Raw genomic sequence first — 19,909 nt, 5'->3', positions numbered from 1 at the left:
TTTTTTCATACCCGGCCTCACTTAACCCGTGATCTGACTTGATGGTGAACACCTGTGCCACGACCGATAATTTACTGTGGTTTGTGCAGCCATCTCATAATGGTTTGTCAGAATCTTTCAATAAATCAAAAAACCTAGCTGCATCTGCATTAGGTTCTTCTTTTACGATTGGACATTGACTGACATTACCTTGATTCATTCTTATTGCATCCATAATCATATTTTTGTAAGGATTAGTGTTGTCATTTGCCGCTTCATGCACGGTGCTAACACTAGAAGTTGACCCAACCATCGTTTCTCAACTAACAAATACTTCTCCATGTGCATACCATCACTGATAATTCTCCATAAATCCTTTGTGTAGAAGATGCATCATTACAACATCTGGATGTAGATACTTTTTATTTTGACACTTCCTGCATGGACACCTAGCCTCTAGTAAAATTTCTAAATTAATGAAATTACAATAATCCATCCTTCACAATTCTTGGGTGAATCTCGATACATCCATGAACGACCATCCATGACTTATATATATCGAACCTCTATAAAATTATGATGACATCATGTATTAATTAACTAAGTTAAGTAAATAAACTTGCAAAATATTAAAGATTATCCAAGATCATTTTCAACGTCCATGGGACCTGTTAAGCAAGCTATTAATTTTTTCAAAACAGGACATGTAATTTTGTAATTCCATAAAGTTTAACGATTGATATAAAATTATACATTCATTAAAACATGTAAAAAAAAATAACACTGACTGGTTGTTTGCAGATGGGGAGAGTTGGGATTAGGAAGAAGAAGGAGAAATAGGGGAGGAGAGGGTCGGCATGCAGGGAATTATATTATTTTTTTCCGACGGTTTCACCGATGGATTATTTCGTCGGCTTTTCTGTCAGAAAAATAGACACGTCACCATATGAATCTGTCATTTCAAATCCATCGGTAGTCGGTATTTTTAACGGTGAACCAGTCACATCATTGTACGGGCCTACCGTTTTGAATTCGTCGTAAAAAAACCCAAAACCTCCACGTTAACGACCTGTTTTTTTTTTTTTTAATTCTAAACTTTTCATTCGTAATTAGGCAGTAACTACCGACGGACACTATCCGTCGATAGTTACCGACTGAATTACGGACGGAAAAAGTTATGTCGGTAATTTCGACCTCAAATTACCGACAGAAATATTCCGTTGGTAAATCTGTTGCTATTAAGTGAATTTCTGGTAGTGAATAAAATGAAAAGTTGAAGAATGCATTAATATATAATATATAGAGGATTCCTTGCACTTACTCCAACGAATCGGGTCTCCCTTTGACCTTCTGAGTTCACTAAATTAAAAGAAGGTGACAGATTTACCTCACTTGAGAGAACACTACATTACAACCAGCGACTTGAAGGTCACAAACTTCAACAAAAATAATCAATAAATAAATATAAAATTAAAGACAAAGATTAGTAAAAAGAACATTAGTATCTATAGTTCAATTTTGCTAATGATCTTTCCAAAACCTAGATAGTGGTTACTCAGTTGCACAATCATTTTGTACTTAAGATTCACAACCAGAATTTTGCATAATATCGATGGATTATTCCGTTGGTAAATCATTCAGAATATGATCATAAAAAAATTTATCGTCGGTGTTTTCTATTATGCTATTCATTTTGTGAGTTAAAAGTATTGTTAAAGTATAAGTGGCAATATAATTACTTGGGTTTTTAATTGTAAACTGTTATATGGTCTTGTCTTATTAGGTTATGGTTCTAATCCCATGAAGTACACCTGGTAGTTTTTTTTACCTTGAGCTCATACAAAAGGTCGTTAAAGTTTCAATCTTGAGCCTATGATAAAAAAATATTAGTTAGGTTATGATTTTAATCCCATAAAAAATATCATGTAAGTGAAGGTTTGAATCTTGAACCTTTGAAAAAGATTTGGTTGTAAAAAGTGAGAAAGTAGGTTTTTTATTGAAGAGTATAGTAAGTAGATATTGCATGTCTTTATTTGATAGCAAAATAAGGGCTCTTTGTTATGATTTAATTACCAAAAGTTAAGATCATAGAACTTAAGTGACAATTCTTAACAAAAGATTCTTTCTTTGAGGAAAATAAGTATGGTGATTAAATTATTAGGATGAGAAAATTTATTGAGAGCTAGATATTGAGATATGAGATATTATAGAGAAAAGGGTCATTAGACCTTATAAAGCTGTAAGTGGGATGAAATATCTTAAGTCAAAATGTGATTGATACGAGCATGATATGCGACAATTTAGGTTGAATATTAGTGCTACACAAATTTATGAGATTCTTTGGATAATAATACTTTTAGTAATTTTTTTTTACTTTCTCGAGTGCTAATGAGATTTGGGATACTTCTAAGAAATTATATAAAGATAAAGACCTTGTTGAAAGTTGTCGTGGAGTGTGAGGCGTTGAATGACAAGTCTGCCTCCTAAGAGTGTGTTGAAAAGAGAGTTTGGAGATAATCATAAAATTATGATTATGAGTTTAGAAGTTGTCACCTAGTATTATGTTTACTAGAAAACCTATGGTCTATGAGAGTTTAGGTAAGAGACTGGTTGTGCAAGGGTAAGGCGCTTGACCCCTAGTGCATCCTATTTAAGATAAGCTACATTGTTGTTTGATTGTTTTTCTAGGTTGTGTTTCTATCCATTGATCTTGTCTAAGGTTTAAGGTAGATCTCACTTTGTGAGGAAGTTTATACCATATTGGGTTAAATCCTAACCATTTTAAGGGTCAGACTTATTTATTTCTTAGATATAGCTAAGTCCTAGCATTTTGAATAAAAAAATAATTGTTATGGATTTTTTTAGTATTTTGATCAAACCCTAATAGATAATAATAAACTAGTTATGATATTCATTTTTGAGTTTTTTTTTTAAAACATAATAAAATGTGATTTTTATCTTTTAGAAAATATGTATGAAAAAATGTTAGGATTTGGTCGTATGCATGAAAATAAAATATTTTTTTAAGAGGAAATTAATTTAAAATTTTTTGATTTTTTTTTAGTTTTCAAAAAAAAAATGAAGAAAAGTTTTGGAGAAAATCGAGTATTTTAATACTGGATTTGTATGATAGTGTAAATATACAACCTAATATTATGCAAAATCATTGAAAAAACATGCAAGAAAATCACAAATATTTTGAAAATGACCATTGGAATTTTTAAAATTTTTAATTTTTTTTATATTTTAGATATTTTGATATCATTATTAAATATATTGAGCTAGACTTGACCCAGCCATCCGAACTAGGCTGAAATGGGTCTAACCCGACTCAGGCCAACATATTCTTCCCTCCCCCCCTCTCTCACTCTCTCTTTTGGTTGGGGTTGAACCTAACCTAGCTATCCGAGCTGGGCTGGAATAGGTTTAGCTCGGCTAGGTTGGGCCGTCTAACGGCCTATTAGCCTTTTTTTAATTTTAGGCTGGACCTGACCCAGCTATATAAGTTGGGTTGAAACAGATCCAACCCATTGACCATGTTAGGCATGTTGCAAAACATGATTTTTCACATTTTGCTTGTCGAGGGGGAAGTTTGAGGAGAAAAATAGAGAGGATGCTTGCCTAATCGGAGGAGAAAAGTTGTTTGAGGCGATCCTAGTGATGCAGCGAAGTCCGACGTATGGCTAGTAGTAATGCTAGTGGCGAAGGGCGAAGGAGGAGGGGGAAGATTGGCCAGGAGGAGAAAAAAAACTGGGAGAAGCAACTAATTTTCTTCCAACTTTGGCCTATGATTTCTTCTCTCCTAATGCATTAAATCCACCCTTATTTATAGATCAAACTCTTTTTTGCTATCTGTGCAAAGTTATACATACATTCTGCAAGTTATATTCAGTATGCATATAAAGGTTTCAATATTAATCTGAACAGATACGAATACTAATCTCAATCTGGTTAGGCTTGCAATTTGATTTTAGCCATGCTTTTGTTTGTGAGATTATGTTTTTTTTTTTTTTTGTTATCTTTATAAGATCAAACTCTTTTTTACTATTTTAATAAGATAGACTAAATATCTTTTAAATAGTATTTGATTTGGTTTATTACAGGTTCTTAAAATGTCTTCTCAACATGGTAGCACTCCAAATAGTAATCCTTCAACTGCTCATTCATCTAAACCTTTAATTTCCATGTCAACGTCAAGTGTTATATAAGAAAAAACAGATTTGGTATGGGGTCATTGTAGAGAAGCTCCTGAACTTAGTGTGTGATGTAAGAAAAACAAATTGGTATGCTTATATTGTACTAAAGTTTTTGCTAGTGGAGGCATTAATTGATGTAAGCAACATTTAGCTGGAATGAAAGGAGAAGTGGAACAATGCTGCAAATCTCCTCTAGATGTTCGTCATAAAATGTTTTTGAATCTTCAGGGGAATGTTGAAAAGAAAAGGAGAACTAGAGAATTAAAAGCAGATTTCAATCCATATAGTGCTAAACAAAGAGAGCATAGAGAGAGGATGATTAGACAATTAGAAGATGATTATAAAGGTGATGACGATGATAATGACGATAATGATGTTGAAGCTGATGGTAAGAAGTAAATGTTACCATCGAAGGTTGCCAATAAAGAAAAGAGTAAAATCACTGGAGATGTTAAAAATTGACTTCAATTTATGGAAAACAAAAGGAAAGTGCAACATTAAGGGCATATTTTATTCCAAGATCAACTTATGGTGCTCAAAAGTCTCTCCAAAGTTGTTGAAAAAACAAAAACGTTATTGAATGATGTGATCTTGCTATAGCAAAATGGATGATTGATGCATATATGCCATTCAATGCTTCTAACTCTGTTTACTATCAACATGCTATAGATGGTATAACAATTATGGGTCTTAATTATAAATGACCAAATTTTCATGCTTTTCGTGGTTGGCAAAGTTGGTTGATAAAGTGAAGATTTTTGTTGAGAGTTATCGAGAAACTTGGAAAAAGACTGGTTGCTCATTGATGACTGATGGATGGGCAAATCAAAAAAGAAGAACTTTAATTAATTTCTTAGTATATTGTCCTAAAGGAACTATTTAAAAAAAAACAGTAAATGCATTAGAGGCCTCAAAGACTGCTATATTGTTGTATAAGTTGTTTAGATAGGTTGTTTTTTTTATTATTATTATTGGGCTTGAAAATATCATGCATATAATGACTGATAATGCTTCTAATTATGTTGCTATTAACAAGTTATTAGTGGAAGAATTTCCTTCAATATTTTGGTCTCTTTGTGCTCTTCATTGCATTAACCTCATACTCTAAGATGTTGGTAAGCTACAGTTAGTTTGTTCTGTTGTTGATCATACTTATAGTATATTCATAATCATTGTTATCCATTGCATTTGATGAGAAAGTTCACTAGAGGGAAAGAAATACTTCAGCCAGCTCTTACTCGCTTTGCTACCAATTTCATTGCTTTGCAAAGCATTTTTGCACACATAGATAATTTGAGAGCTATAGTGACATCTAGAAAATAGGTCTCTTATGCTTATGCTAAAGGTATCAAAAGAAAAAGGTTTATTGATAGTGTGTTGAACTCTATATTTTGGAAAGAATGTGCATTAATTATACGAATGACCAAACCATTAGTTTGAGTTCTACGAATTGTTAATAGTGATGATAGACCAGCTATGTGATATTTATATAAGGCTATCCATTATGCAAAGGAAGAAATGTTGAGGAGATTTCAAAAGAAAAGGACTAAGATGCAATCTTTTCTAAACATCAGTAACAATAGATGGGATGAACAAAATTGTATAGGAAGCTTTATGTAGTGAGATTTTAATTGAATCCTCGATTTCACTATGATATCAATCTAATGGATAGATATTCAAACACCATTTTTGGACTTCTAGATGTTGTTGAGAAGTATACAAATGGAAATGCAATCATGTTAAGCAAGTTTACAAGTGAAATGAAGTTGTTTAGAAATGTAGAACATGGCTTTGGTAGAGTGTCCGCGAGAAATGATCGCACCTTTTTACCTCCAGGTATATTATTATTTTCATATTTAAAATAATTTAAAAATATTATCTTGACATATTCTTACTTATTAATTTTGTAAATAGATGAATGGTGGGTATTGCATGGAACTTGTGCTCCAAATCTCCAAAAGCTAGTTGTACGAGTTTTAAGTCAAACTTATAGTTCTTCAGGATGCGAGAGGAATTGAAGTATTTTTTAGCACATTCATTCTAAAAAGAGAAATAGATTGGAGCATCATAGACTTAATGACTTAGTTTACGTCTACTATAATTTGAGATTAAAACAAAAATATTTTCTTTTCTCTAATTCTTCAAAAGTTATTTATATTATTAAGTAACATCATTAATACTTATATTTTATACCTTAACTTTGATTTTGTAGAAATATTAGAAATGACAGAATTATGATCCAATTAATTTCAAGGCATTTTTTAAAACTAAAATTTGGATAGTAGAAGATAATCTATCATCTTCAACAACTGAAGAAGTAGAAATCTTTCACCGTGATTTATCAACCATGACTATTCATGATACTTTAAATGAAGATAATATAAGATTTGATCCTTTAATTATAACTTTGTTTGAAAATAAATTATTGTTTAATATATAATCTTTATTGGTTAATTATGTTTCAATTGTAGATTTGATAAATATAAATGAGATTAAAGATGATTGTGATAATAAAGATATAAAGGAGCACAATGATATTTCGATAGACATTAATGAGGTTGACTCAATTCCATTGGCATTTGATTCACTTTTATTTTTATGGACATCGAAGAACTTAATACCTATATTCAATCAAAATAAAGATGTTGTTATGTTAGAAAAAGTGTGGCATTCCAATGAGATCTTGTACTTTACCATTTTGTTTTAAAAATTCTACTAGTGTTCAATATTTTCTAAAATCTTTTGCTTTTTTTATGCAGCTGATGATGTTGATTTATGGATTCTAATGTAAAGTGAAGTTAGTATGTTGATTCATGGATTCTAATGCAAATTAGAGTTTGGATATTGTTTTCTAATATCTATTATGTTAAATTATTTATCTTTAGAACAACTTGGTATTGTTTGTTTATTTAAAGATAAGTACATCTTTTAATCTATTGATACTAATTAATTATGCTAGTATATATGTTAATGTAGTATTTTTTTTTTATAATAATTATGCCACCACACACACACACACACATATATATATATATATATATATATATATATATTAATGTGAAATTTTATATTAAAATAATCATATTAAAATGTTTCTTAGTTTTTTTTTCGAATTGACCCATAAAACTCAGGATATTTTACCAGGTGAACTACCAATTCAGGTGTTATAACTATGCGAAGAGACCACAGCATAATTCATTCCAATAAGTTCTAAGTTCTGCTTCGCTTTGCTGCCACATTTAAATATCCTATGGTATAAATAAACTCCTTTTCTCAATCACCTGTCTCTTTAATAGGCATTTAAAAAAAATCAGAGAGAGATAGTGGAAGAGGAAGCAGCAGAGCATTTCTCAGGTCTCCCCTGGACGACGCCGTTAGCAAGGTCCCATTTTCTCCTCTATGGTCCAAGATGACTGTTATCGTGATTATTTATATTTCAGATCTGAATCTGTGTGATCTTAGAAAATATGGAATCTAAGGGTTTCTGTATTAATTAATTAATGAGATCTGGTTTCCTTTTCTTTTGTTTTTGGTTAAGAAATTTGCTATACTCTGTTTATTTGTCTCAGGCTTATCATCTATCTTGTATTGAAAGTCGTTTAAGCTTTATATCCGGGTTATTGTTGTAGATTTGTGGTGGTGTTTTCTATTAAAATGACGGCTGCAGCAACTGCTTCTTCCGCGGGTCCACGATATGCACCGGACGACCCTACTCTCCCCAAACCATGGAGAGGTCTAGTCGATGGCAAAACCGGCTACCTTTATTTTTGGAATCCTGAGACCAATGTTACTCAGTATGAGAGGCCTAGTACCTCTGCTATTCCGCAAAAGTCTTCTTCTTCAGTACCCATCACTCCTTCTGTTCAAGTCGAGCAGTCTTCTTCTCATCGAGGGTATAGCCCTGATGATAGGTATGGAAGAGCCCACAATGCTGGATCAAAAGCTGATGCTGTTACCAGGAGTAGTCAGGCATGGGTCGTTTTCCTTTTCTATTATGATACTGTTAACTCTATCTCTCTTACTTGACCTAATGTTTTGTGGCATAGGATTTGGGACCTGGTGATAGTTTTGTAATTTAAATCCGTGTCGTTTTGAATCTCCTCAATTCAGTTCTCGTTGTTGAACATTTATTTATCTTTTATTTTTGCCCCTTACTTCTCTTATGTTGATAAGCGTCCGACTGAATTTTGTCATCAAATTTCCAAAATGAAAACCTGAAGATTGTGAATGTGTGCTAATTGAAGATGTCTGTTTAAGCTTTCTGGCTTGTATATTTCACAATAAATAAATAAATCTAATTTTGTTTTTCTTTGCTCTGATGCCATCTCCTTAATTTTTCCCAGGGTTCAAGAGGTACAGCAATTCAATCCGAGAATGTCCCAAATGGAACAGCCAATGGAATCTCTGCTAGAGGACACGGATCATCATCTGGAGGAAGTGGTTTGACTGGAGAGGCTTATCGCCGCCGTCATGAAATTACTGTCACTGTGAGTCTATGGAATGCCTTGGCCATGATTTTTTACTGGGTTATTTGTGCTTGGCATTTTTGTCTGTCCATCTTATGAGGCATAGATTGTGAATTCTTGTTACCTTTTCACTGAATTTTACAAATAATTATGTCCTCAAGTGCATTTGGAACTTCCTTTATGCTCATACGTTGGAGCATTCAGATTGTGAATCTGAACATTGGGCTAATTTTAGACTTTCTCCATGGAATGTTGCTTCAAGAATTGAATGAGCATAGTCACATCAATCCATGCCAGTAATGATAGTAACCAGAGGTTGCTGAAATGTCCCTCTATTAGCTGAATCTATCTCTATCTCTCCTTGCCTTGCTCCCACACTACACGTGATTTTGTTTGTAGACATCCTTATAGTGACATGCAATGTTTACTTTAAAAGATAGATTTGCCTATTTGCTACCTAATTATTTCGATGAAATTAATCTGGGAGAGTGTGAGTGGTTCAGATCCTGCACACACTCTTTTGTTCATGTTAACTTTGTCATGGATCATTAGATAAGATGTTAAATTTTTCTCTGATAACTCTTAACAGGGAGATGAGGTGCCCCCTCCTCTAACATCATTTGAAGCTACTGGCTTTCCTTCTGAGATTTTGAAAGAGGTATATACTTCTAGTTTTTATCATCTCTGTGTATAGAGTACCTGTGGCTTGGAGCTCTTGTAAGTTAGGAAAACTATGACAAGTGTTTCTCATGCTAAGTTATGTGATTGATGGAGGTCCAATGTTAAGTTTCAGACTCGTTAATGCTTTTGCCATCTGAACTTTTTGTCGCAGGTGCGATATTTGCTCCTGCAAGGAGCTAATGTCGTACGCTGTGCTACCCTTCCTTTGGGGGCCTTGCATGTTATTTGGAGCGCCCTTATATGGTGGACCATTTTTTTTGGAAGGGCTTCCTGAATCGCCCAAGTTGATGGCTGGGACTGTCGTTGGTGATGGTTTAGTCTACCACTTGGTCCGAACAGAATAAGAGGCCTCCTCCTGCTCCAGCTTGCATCAGCAAGCATTTGCCAACTGCATATGGGGGATGATGCTTCTTCTGCCATTAGCCACTCTATAAGTCCAAAGAAAATCAACCAGAATCTTGAAGCCAGTACCACAGCTTATGGGGCTTGCTGGATTTTTGCTTTTTCCAGGTACTCAAAGCAGGTTTCTCTTCCCCAACTCCAATTCAGGCACAATCATGGCCAGTTGCTTTGCAGAGTAGAGATATAGTGGCTGTTGCCAAGACCGGTTCAGGAAAAACATTAGGTTACCTTATTCCAGGCTTTATCCATCTCAAGCGCTGCCGTAATGACCCTCAACTGGGTCCAACTGTGTTGGTACTGTCTCCAACAAGAGAGTTAGCAACACAGATACAAGATGAAGCTGTGAAGTTTGGAAAGTCATCAAGAATTTCCTGCACGGTATGCTATTCATGGTCTCATATGCATGTGTTGTGTAGATCAGTTCATGTGTTTGTGTATTTTCAGGTCCATTTTTTTTTTTTTTTTCACTGAGTTTTGTACTTGTGCCTTTTTGTGATGTTACTGTTGTTTGCTATGATATGTTTCAGTGCTTGTATGGAGGAGCACCAAAGGGTCCCCAGTTAAAAGAACTAGACAGAGGAGCAGATATTGTGGTTGCCACTCCTGGTCGCTTGAATGACATTCTTGAAATGAGGAGAGTTAGCCTCAATCAGGTTAAATACCTTGTACTAGATGAGGCTGATCGCATGCTGGACATGGGATTTGAACCCCAGATACGAAAGATTGTAAAGGAGGTGCCTGCTCGTCGCCAGACCCTCATGTACACTGCAACTTGGCCAAAGGAAGTTAGGAAAATTGCAGCAGATCTATTGGTCAATCCTGTTCAGGTTAATATCGGCAATATAGATGAGCTTGTGGCAAACAAGTCAATCACACAGGTCTGAACTCAACTATTGCTCCTGGTGTAACCCCAACTAAATTTGGACTTTTAACAAATAAATTAGGTGTTTTTTTTTTCCCTCTAAGTTTCCCTGCATTTCAGTGTAACTTAAAATCAAGATTATTGTTGTTAACTTCTCTAAGATTGAATAACTTGTACGTGTTATGGTCTTTCAGCATGTGGAATTGTTGGCACCCTTGGAGAAACATAGACGGTTGGAGCAGATATTGCGGTCCCAAGAACCTGGATCGAAGATTATTATTTTTTGCTCTACAAAGAAGATGTGTGATCAACTTGCTCGCAACCTTACCCGCCAATTCGGAGCTGCTGCTATTCATGGCGACAAATCTCAGAGTGAGAGGGATCATGTTCTGAGTCAGTTCCGTACTGGGAGGTCTCCAATACTTGTAGCCACTGACGTAGCTGCTCGAGGACTGGATGTCAAAGATATCAGGTTAGGGGCTGTCCATGTATAATGCAACTAGAATTTCTGTATTGAATACACACTATGGTCTCGTTAATTCTAAGGTATTTAACTTAAGGGAAATCATATACAATACAATTATAATTTCATGAGCCCTGCTGCATGCTGTCTTTCTTTTGTGTGTGCAAATTTTGAAAAATATACCATTCCTTTATTTAGGCCACGTGTCTATTTGAAAACATTTTCCCTAGTTCACCACTTTTGGTGCAACTTAGGAAACCAAGTCAAAGGAAATAGTTTTTCAGAAACTGAAAAGCTATGCTTTGTTTGGGGAAATTCTTTTTCCCCTTCACACAAAAGGAAAACATTTTCTAAAGACTCAAATAGTTTGAAGAACCCTAAAAATTTTGTAATAAAGTATTATCATTGTATCATAAAAAAAGATTTTGAATTATACCAATTTTAATATTGAAAATAGATAATGTGAAAAGAGTCAATTTCCCATGCATACCAAACCTGGGAAATCATTCTCCAGCTTTTTCCTCATATCATAGCCAGAAATCATGAATAAATAATTTTCTCAAAAAATATTTTCCCAAGAATTGTTTTCTGCCAAACAAACAGAGCCTCAGTGTTCCAGCATTAAAGTAAACAGAGAGCAACACAAGTCTTTAATGGATTTAACAGATAAGTTTAGGCTAAGATATGTAGAACCTTCTGAAAAAGGTGTAGAAAGCTTTTCATTAAACAAAGCCTGGAACATCTTTATTTATGTTGTTAATACTAACTAAATGATAATTCTAGGAGTTACCAGTCTGTATGTGGAAGCACGTGTCGTCTGCATAACAAAAGCTTAGGACAGCTTTATTTGCATTGTTAATACTAACTAAATGAAAATTCTAGGAATTGCTTGTCTTTATGTGGAAGTACATGTTTTGCGCGTCCCAATGTTTGCCCATTTGTGTAATGACTGGTAGTTTCTTGTGCATCTGGAAGCTTTTATATTTTGATTTCATCTGTCTGTCAAATTGATTTGCGATACCAGCTAATGTTTGGTTGATGAACTTATAGGAATATGTTATGAACTGTCCACTCTTCATTTCTACCATGCATGCTTTATCACATTTCCTGATTTTATTGTCTTAGATGACAAGATAAATAGCTATGGTAATAATTAGTGGTTAATTTCTCTCAGAGTGGTTGTCAATTACGACTTCCCTACTGGTGTGGAAGATTATGTTCATAGGATTGGGAGAACAGGGAGAGCAGGGGCCACTGGAGTGGCCTACACATTCTTTGGTGACCAAGATGCAAAGTATGCCTCAGATCTTATCAAAGTTTTGGAAGGAGCAAATCAGCTAGTTCCTCCAGAGATACGTGCTATGGCTTCACGTGGTGGAGGGGCGATGGGAAGGTTTAGACGTTGGGGCTCTGGTTCTGGTGGTCATGATGGAGGCCGTGGTGGACATAGTGATTTTGGATACGGTGGAAGAGATGGTGGAAGGGGTAGTTGGGGAGTTTCTAATTCCTCTTCAAGCAGACCAGAACGAGGAGGCTGTGAACATGACCATGAGTCGCAGGCCAGGTACATTGGTTAATTTTAATTATCCATAGCTTTAAATATCTTATTTTTATTTGGGCTATGTAGGAATCATGAAGTGATTTTATTTTGTTTGCACACAAATCAGATCGTGTTGTAATTGTATCCAATATGACATTTCTTGTATGTGAATTATTTCACAATGCCAATAATGATTATAACATTTGTTTGTTTGTTTTTTTAGCAGTAACCCCCATATTTTTTTTCTTTCAACTCCTTGGCATTTATGTATACATGCATTTGGTTTCTTCATGGTGTTTAACAAATGGCCTTTGCATTATCATCAGAGCTGTTTTATGTAAAAAATTTTTGGTTTAAAAGTGGAATTTGTGATGACGCAAAGGAAATTCAAAGCTATTATTACTGCTGTTCATAATGTTGAGTAATGGAAGGAAATGCCTTGTGGTGGTTCTTAATGGACAGGTATGACAGGGGTTACAGTGATGGATATGATAAAGGACACAATCACAATCAGAGCCCTGATAAGGGATCAGGTTGGGGTGATCGCAGTAAAAGTTTGAACTGTGACAGAAGCCGCAGTCGGAGCCCAGACAGGTATGATAGGGCTCCACCAGTGCGAAGTTTTCACCAGGCAATGATGGAAAAGGGTCGGGCATCCCCATCTAATCAAATTCAGCATGAGAGGTCTCGATCCCCTTGTGCTGCTGCTGTTGGTGGTAGCAGTTTTCACAAGGCAGTCATGGAAAGAGGTCGATCCCCTTGTCGTGGTAGTGGTGGCAGTTTCCATAAGGAAATGATGGAACAAGGTCGATCATCATCATACCATGCACAGCAGGAGCGAGGGAGATCACTGAGAAGTGGAGGAATTAATGCTGGGCCACGTTCTGGTCATGATGGCAGAGGATTTAATGCTGGACCTCATTCTTATTTTGGAGAAGAAGAGGAGGAAGGAATGATTCCAGCTGATGAAAGATGCCAGGATGCCACCGGATGATGGCTTGTATCTTTCTCCTTGATGGTTTTGCTGATAGTAGATGCGGTCCTTTTTTTTTTTTTTTTTTTTTTTTGTTCTTTGCTGTTGCTGAAAGTAGGGGAAGCATAGCTGAATGGTGGGCCGTTGATTCTTGGTGGATGTGCCCCTTAATTTTGAAAAGACGAAAGACTAACAGGACGTCTCTTTCTCAGAGGTTCTGTTCCTTGTTTTAGGGCAAAGGAGGAAAAATACTTGAATGTAAGTGGTAATCTAACGATGCAATTCAAGTGATGGACGTTGTTATGTAAATTTCTTTATTAATGAATTCTGCATCCATGCTCTGTTCCGTTTGTTTAGGCGGAGCCACCATAAATTCAAAAGTATTTGGTTAACTGGTTTTGCATGGAACTTTCATGACTGAGGAAAAGCTATAATTTATAGCTACTTTTTAGAACTATGACTGCATGAAAGTTTGAGATAATTGTAAGATCATATTTTTGTAGTGTGCGTGAACCTCGTGCTATCGTTTCCAAGCTGAGGTGCCTTTTTCGTGCTCAATAAGGAATATGATCAGAGACTCTTAATTGCTATAGTTTCGAAAGGGAGTTGTGCTTATTTCACATGAAAAACAACTAGAAAAGATATAACATGAAATGCCTCAAGTCATTAGATTGGTGGAATATAGTGATAGATATAACACTATTTGCAGTCCTTTCTCATCTCTCAGAAAAATGAGAACAGAATCTCTTAATTACATATATTGAGATTGATTCATTTTATTTGACTTTCAAACAAATTTAGTCTCCTTTAAGAAAGTAAAAAACATTGAAAACTAATCTTAGTTAATTAATGATAATAATGTGATGTGACTTAACTTTGTAACCTGAATAAACTAGCAATATGATATGAAGATGAAATGAGATAAGTTTGGTTATATTATCTTTTTCTCGTGGTATTTATGCTGAAAATTACATGATTTTTAATGCAAATAAAAGATAAAATCTGAATGAAACTCTTTGATTAGTCGAAAATGTTACAAAGAAATTCTTATTAGGATAAAGACTCCATGTACTTTGTGATCACGAGTGCTAAGTCTGAATTGTTCTTCAACCAACCAATTCTAGAAATGGAAGAACAAGAAAGAAAACTCCCTAAATGAGAAGTTGAAATGTTTTCCCTTCAAGTCTATAAAATACCAAAATGACATAATTGAGATCTAAATAAATAACTTTGTTTAGAAAAAAATAGACAAATAATTAGCACATTTTTTTTACTTATAGAACACACACACAAACACAAAAAATAAAACAACCATAACTTATTAACTTTTCGTACAAAACTCCAATTCATACATGGTTGGAAAAAATAAAAAATGACATTCTGAACTTGAAAACCATGTAAAATAAGGTTATTGTTCAATGCAATAAAGTGGTGAAAATTCGGGCTTAAATTGGCATATGGGCTAACATCAAAGCTAAACTCTTTAAAATTCGCAAATCATGACCCAAGCCTTATTTGAAAACAAAAGAGCATATTTGAACCGTTTCCATTCATTTTCATTCATTTTACAAGCCTCCAAACTCATCAAAGTTTCAGTCACACTAATTTGACTTGTTAAGATACTTTGTAGTTGTTTCGCTTGATCTCTCGTAATTAAATCATCTTAATACTCATTCACATTAGAATCAACCTCTTCCATGTTGAATCATGATTCATATTATAATGTTATTGGTAGTTGAAAATCACGTAATCTTTATGGTGTGCTACTCTATAAAATGACAGGCAGGATAAAAACATGTGCTTAAGTCAACAGGGAATGATAACTGAATTAAACCATAATATTAATGTTGTAACCCATTTTGACCTTATATATATATATATAAAATAAAAAAAACTAAATAATATAAGAGGACATACATGAAGAAAGCCTTGAAGATTGTTTAAGATTTGGTGGAAGACCAAGATGACAAGGGGAAAAGTTAGAGGACTAAAATGTATAAGATTGACAAAATTAGTAACTCAATTCTAACTACAAAAGGCTTTATTGGTGAAAATATTTTTATTTGGGGTAAGGAAATACGTATTTGGATGGTTAAGGACTCAATGAAAATTTTAGAAGGCTTAATTATTTTTATTGAGGATTTGTTTGTAAGGAAAATCAGTTTTGGAGTTAATTTGGGTGTTAATTGAAAGAAATTAAAGTTTGAGGATTGAAATTAGACTTTGAAAGGTTTAATTGGTCAAATCAATGGCTTAATTATGAAATAAATTAAAGTTAAAGGCTAATTAAGGAATTAATTGCATATTCCTAAGATCAATGACCAACTTATAAGTGGCTTGCAATTTCAAAGGTAGAAATTGGTCACATTAGGGGCCAAATTAAAAGGAATTGAAATTTTGATGGTCAATTAAGGATTAAATTGAACAAATTAAAAATCAAAAACTCGTCTATAAAAGGTTTTGAACTCTGAGGCTAATATTTAAATTTGATAGGGGGCAATTGCATGCAATTAAAAGTTGGGAAACAATTACAGGTGCAATTAAAAGGAATTGAAAGAGAAATGACCAAATTTAACTAAGCCAAATCCTAAATTAAAAAACCCAAATTTTTAGGGTTTAACCTAGACGATGTGTTGTTCACCTATTGTTCATCTATTTTCAGGATAATTTTGGATGATAAAGTGAGCATGTTCAAGTGAGTGAATGTGGTGTCTCCAACTACCTCACGGGTTGTAACCACCACTATTCACCTAAAAAACACTCCCTTTACAACCCCATGCTTATGAAATTGGATGTTTACACCCCCAATTCTTCCACATAAGTCCTCGATCAATTTTCCTTTCATTTTTAAATTCTATGTTGATCGAGTTGGCTTTTGAATGAATGAATGTGAAGCTATGAATTTTCAAACTGAGCAAAGTTGGATCCCGAAAAAAAGGTGCTTACCTCCTCTACCAACATCAAGTGGTTTCTAATGATGTTTACATCCGAGTTACTCTAGTAAAACCTCGAAAGTGGTAAACCCAGTAAGCCTGACTATGACAAATATTTTTAAAAAAAACCAACCATTTTTCGTCTGTTCACTCTTAAAGCTCCTTAAAGGGTTTTATCAATGGTTTAAAACCTTTATCTTAATCTCAAAAGACTAGAAATAGCTCTTTGCCCTTTAAGTCTAGCAAATTCACCAAGTACCCCTAAAAACAAAACTACCAATGCAAAATCAGCCTAGTATAATAGCTTCTAGTTGTTAGGTTTTGTTCAAAACCCTCTCGCTTTGATCAAAGAGCTAAACTTTGATTAATATTTGAGGGAATCCATTAAAAAACCTAGAAAAAAAAACCTATAAATACCCCTAGAAATCAGAGGAGAAAAAGAAGAAAAGGAGAGGAAAAACATGGGGAAATACTTTATTAATAGACCTTAATTTGAAGGTTTAAAAGCTTAACAAAAAAATGTATAACAAGCTTTCGAAAGAAAATGAGTGAAAAGGAAAGAAGGAAGGAAAGGAGAAGCAACAAAACAACATATAGTTAACAAGCTTAAAGAAGGTATAAACATGTAACAACTCAATGGTGAAGTCCATGTGACCTGTCCATTCATAATTTTTTAATATTTAAATATTTTTTAATGTTTTTTGAACTTGTTTGAGTGTTAAGATGTTTTTTAGTTTTGTTTTGATTAATACTTAAAAATGTTATTTTTATTGTTTAAATCTTGTTTGGAGTTGTAATTGTTTTACTAAGTGTTAGGACAACATGTTTGTTAATCGATTTTGATAAAATATAGTCGTTTTGGATTCTGCCAAAAGGTGGTAGTGGGTGCTTAATGCCTTTTTTGTTTTATCAGTGTATGTTCTTGGTTCCTGAGCATGATTTGAGTTTTAAGTGTTCAAAGAGTCAATTTTTTTTTTAATCAAAATTTGATGTTTTTGTTGGCTATCATTGGGGTTGCAATTATAAAGTTGGAATTTAATGCATGTTTGTAATGTTTTTTGTTAGTTATTTAGATTCAACTATGCTTGGTGTTGGTAATGTGGTTTGTGATGACCAAAAAACAATGTGTTAAAGGCCTAAAAAAATCAAATCTGGGTTTTGGCATTAATATTTCAATTTTTGGAAAATTTTCAAATTTTAGGTTCATCTTCTTCACGTTAACTTTTCCTTAACTTCTTGTCTTTTTAGCTATTTTGGATTAATTCTTGGCATAAACATGTTTATCTTGTATTTATACATTAAGATTCTAGGGTTTTTTTTACTACCCACCAAACACATTTTAATCAAATCTTGGTTTTTGAGAGTTAATGAAAAAAAATGGATGCTTGGTTCTTGATCCACACAGGATTACGAACAAAACCTTGTCCTTAACTGCATGAAAACTTGTCTAGTTTGTGATTTGTGTTTACTGGGTTTTGGTTTGAATATTCATCATGTTCTTTATGTTTTTAGTGTTTGATATGTTTTTGTTAGAAAATTTTATGTTTCAGTGTTTTTTATTTAGTTTTGATATGTTTTTGGTTTAATTTTCTGTTTTTGGTTTAGTTTTGGGTCAAATTATGATTTTCGGTTCAGTTCAAGGTTGAACTAGTATTTTCGAGTCAACTTAATTGGTTTTGTTTTGGATTAGATACTAAGCCTTTATTTGGCTCGTTATTTTAATAAAAGGAATTAAGGCTTAAGGATATGTTTAATCAACTTGCCTTTAAGTCTGTTTTGAATAAAAAATGTTTTTTTTTTTTGCCAAACAAGCTTTAAATAAATTCCAAAAAAATTCTAAAAAATTTCAAGGAAAAATTTAAAATTATTTATGGATCCTTCACATGTTTTTTTCAGTAATTTTATTTAATATTAAGACTGTAGACTTATATTATAAGATGCTGACTTGATATTAAAATACCTTTATTTCATTGAAATCTAAATTTTCAAAATTTCCAAAAGAAAATCATATATATATATAAAAGAGTTGTTTGTGAGTCCTTCACATGATTTTTTTTTATTTAGTGTGCATGTGACCAAGTCCCTCAAAAAATAAAAATCATATTCTGACTTAAAAAAAATATAAAAATTACATGGTATGATTTAACATTTTGTTTTATACACAAAAATTCAAAATATATCTTTGCATGTATTTTTGGATTTAATAACCAGTTTATTGAATTTATGAGAACTTGGTGAATATTACAAAACCACCCCTATTTATATTCTTGAGAATTAATGGTTAACATTCTAATATGAATATTGGACCTGTAGGCTGATATTTAAATACCAGGAGTTGATAAGAAAATTTCTAGAATTATTTCGGATAGTCACCAATTTTAATTAGAAGTATTTTTCATCATGATATATAAGTTATGGAAAAACCCTTTCGCTTTCTAGGTTAGGTGAACCCTATTAAAATCTATATGTATTTTTTTCATGAAATAATTTATTTGGGTATACAAGTCCATAATAAATTTATTCACGAGCATAAATTTTTATTTTAAGTCATAGGCGAACCATCGATACGAAACCCATTAACACTTTTAAGCCATATCTAGACTATATAATGCAGCTTATCTCAAGTAAAATGTGTTATAAGTGCTAATAGTTTTTCTAGCCATAACCAGTTCATCATCCTATAATTTCATATAAGACCAGTCTACTTTAGTTTCCTAGTGACATTGAACCAAATCATCAATCCTGATATCTTGCCATACCATGCACATGTGCGACACTTTAGCATTATCCTACTCTTGCATGTATGTTGGATATGGATAAATGTCTTCATATATCACTAGTCTAATTGTTATACATCATTTTGAAATGCATACACATGGAAGCTTCAGGTTAGGTGGAGGAGTAACGACTTACCATATGAATTTCAGTCAGGGTTTAAGTTCGCAAACCATCCAACTCTTTGCTAAGTACTTGGACTGGTAGTGATTGACATACATATCAATCTATTACCTACTGAGCCCTTATATTACCTTAACAAGGCTAACCACTACAACAATAGACCCTTTTAAGACTAGACAGTATCTACCTCAATGTCTCATATAAAAGGACATAAAACCTGTCTGTATGTTGTTTGTTCTACAAATAATCATTGTTGCATTAAGACATGTTTAAACCTAAAAAAAAAAAATCTTGAATTTTAAGACTTAAGGCTGATAACATGGTTACCTTTAAAGAAATGACCTCTATTGAATATGGGTTGGATTTTGAATCCCTACAGCTGTTAGAAAGGGATTTTTTAGATTTTATAGGGTAGGCTGTAGACCTTACAAGGTTTATTTTTTATTCATCTAACTTTAAAGTGTTTATTTGTCCTACACAAAGACAACACCTTCAGAATACAACTAAACCCTCTAA

The 19,909-nt window shown here is 33.5% G+C and overlaps 1 protein-coding gene across 1 annotated transcript; it reads left to right on the top strand.

Moving 5' to 3' along the window:
- The first annotated feature begins 7,399 nt into the window (after positions 1–7,399).
- On the top strand, positions 7,400–13,935 carry LOC118058240 (DEAD-box ATP-dependent RNA helicase 14-like). The gene is given in 10 exon segments (XM_035070947.2): positions 7,400–7,557; positions 7,805–8,144; positions 8,519–8,662; positions 9,231–9,299; positions 9,833–10,102; positions 10,252–10,602; positions 10,781–11,058; positions 12,224–12,613; positions 13,052–13,559; positions 13,561–13,935. Coding segments are annotated over 9 exon segments (2,370 nt in total). The 5' UTR covers positions 7,400–7,557; positions 7,805–7,829; the 3' UTR covers positions 13,606–13,935.
- Positions 13,936–19,909: the final 5,974 nt, after the last annotated feature.

The sequence above is a fragment of the Populus alba genome, chromosome 17 (genome assembly GCF_005239225.2).
Source record: "Populus alba chromosome 17, ASM523922v2, whole genome shotgun sequence".
Taxonomy (NCBI): Eukaryota; Viridiplantae; Streptophyta; class Magnoliopsida; order Malpighiales; family Salicaceae; genus Populus; species Populus alba.
Note: the sequence above shows the minus strand (reverse complement) of the source record. Positions and strands in the feature narration are given on the sequence as shown.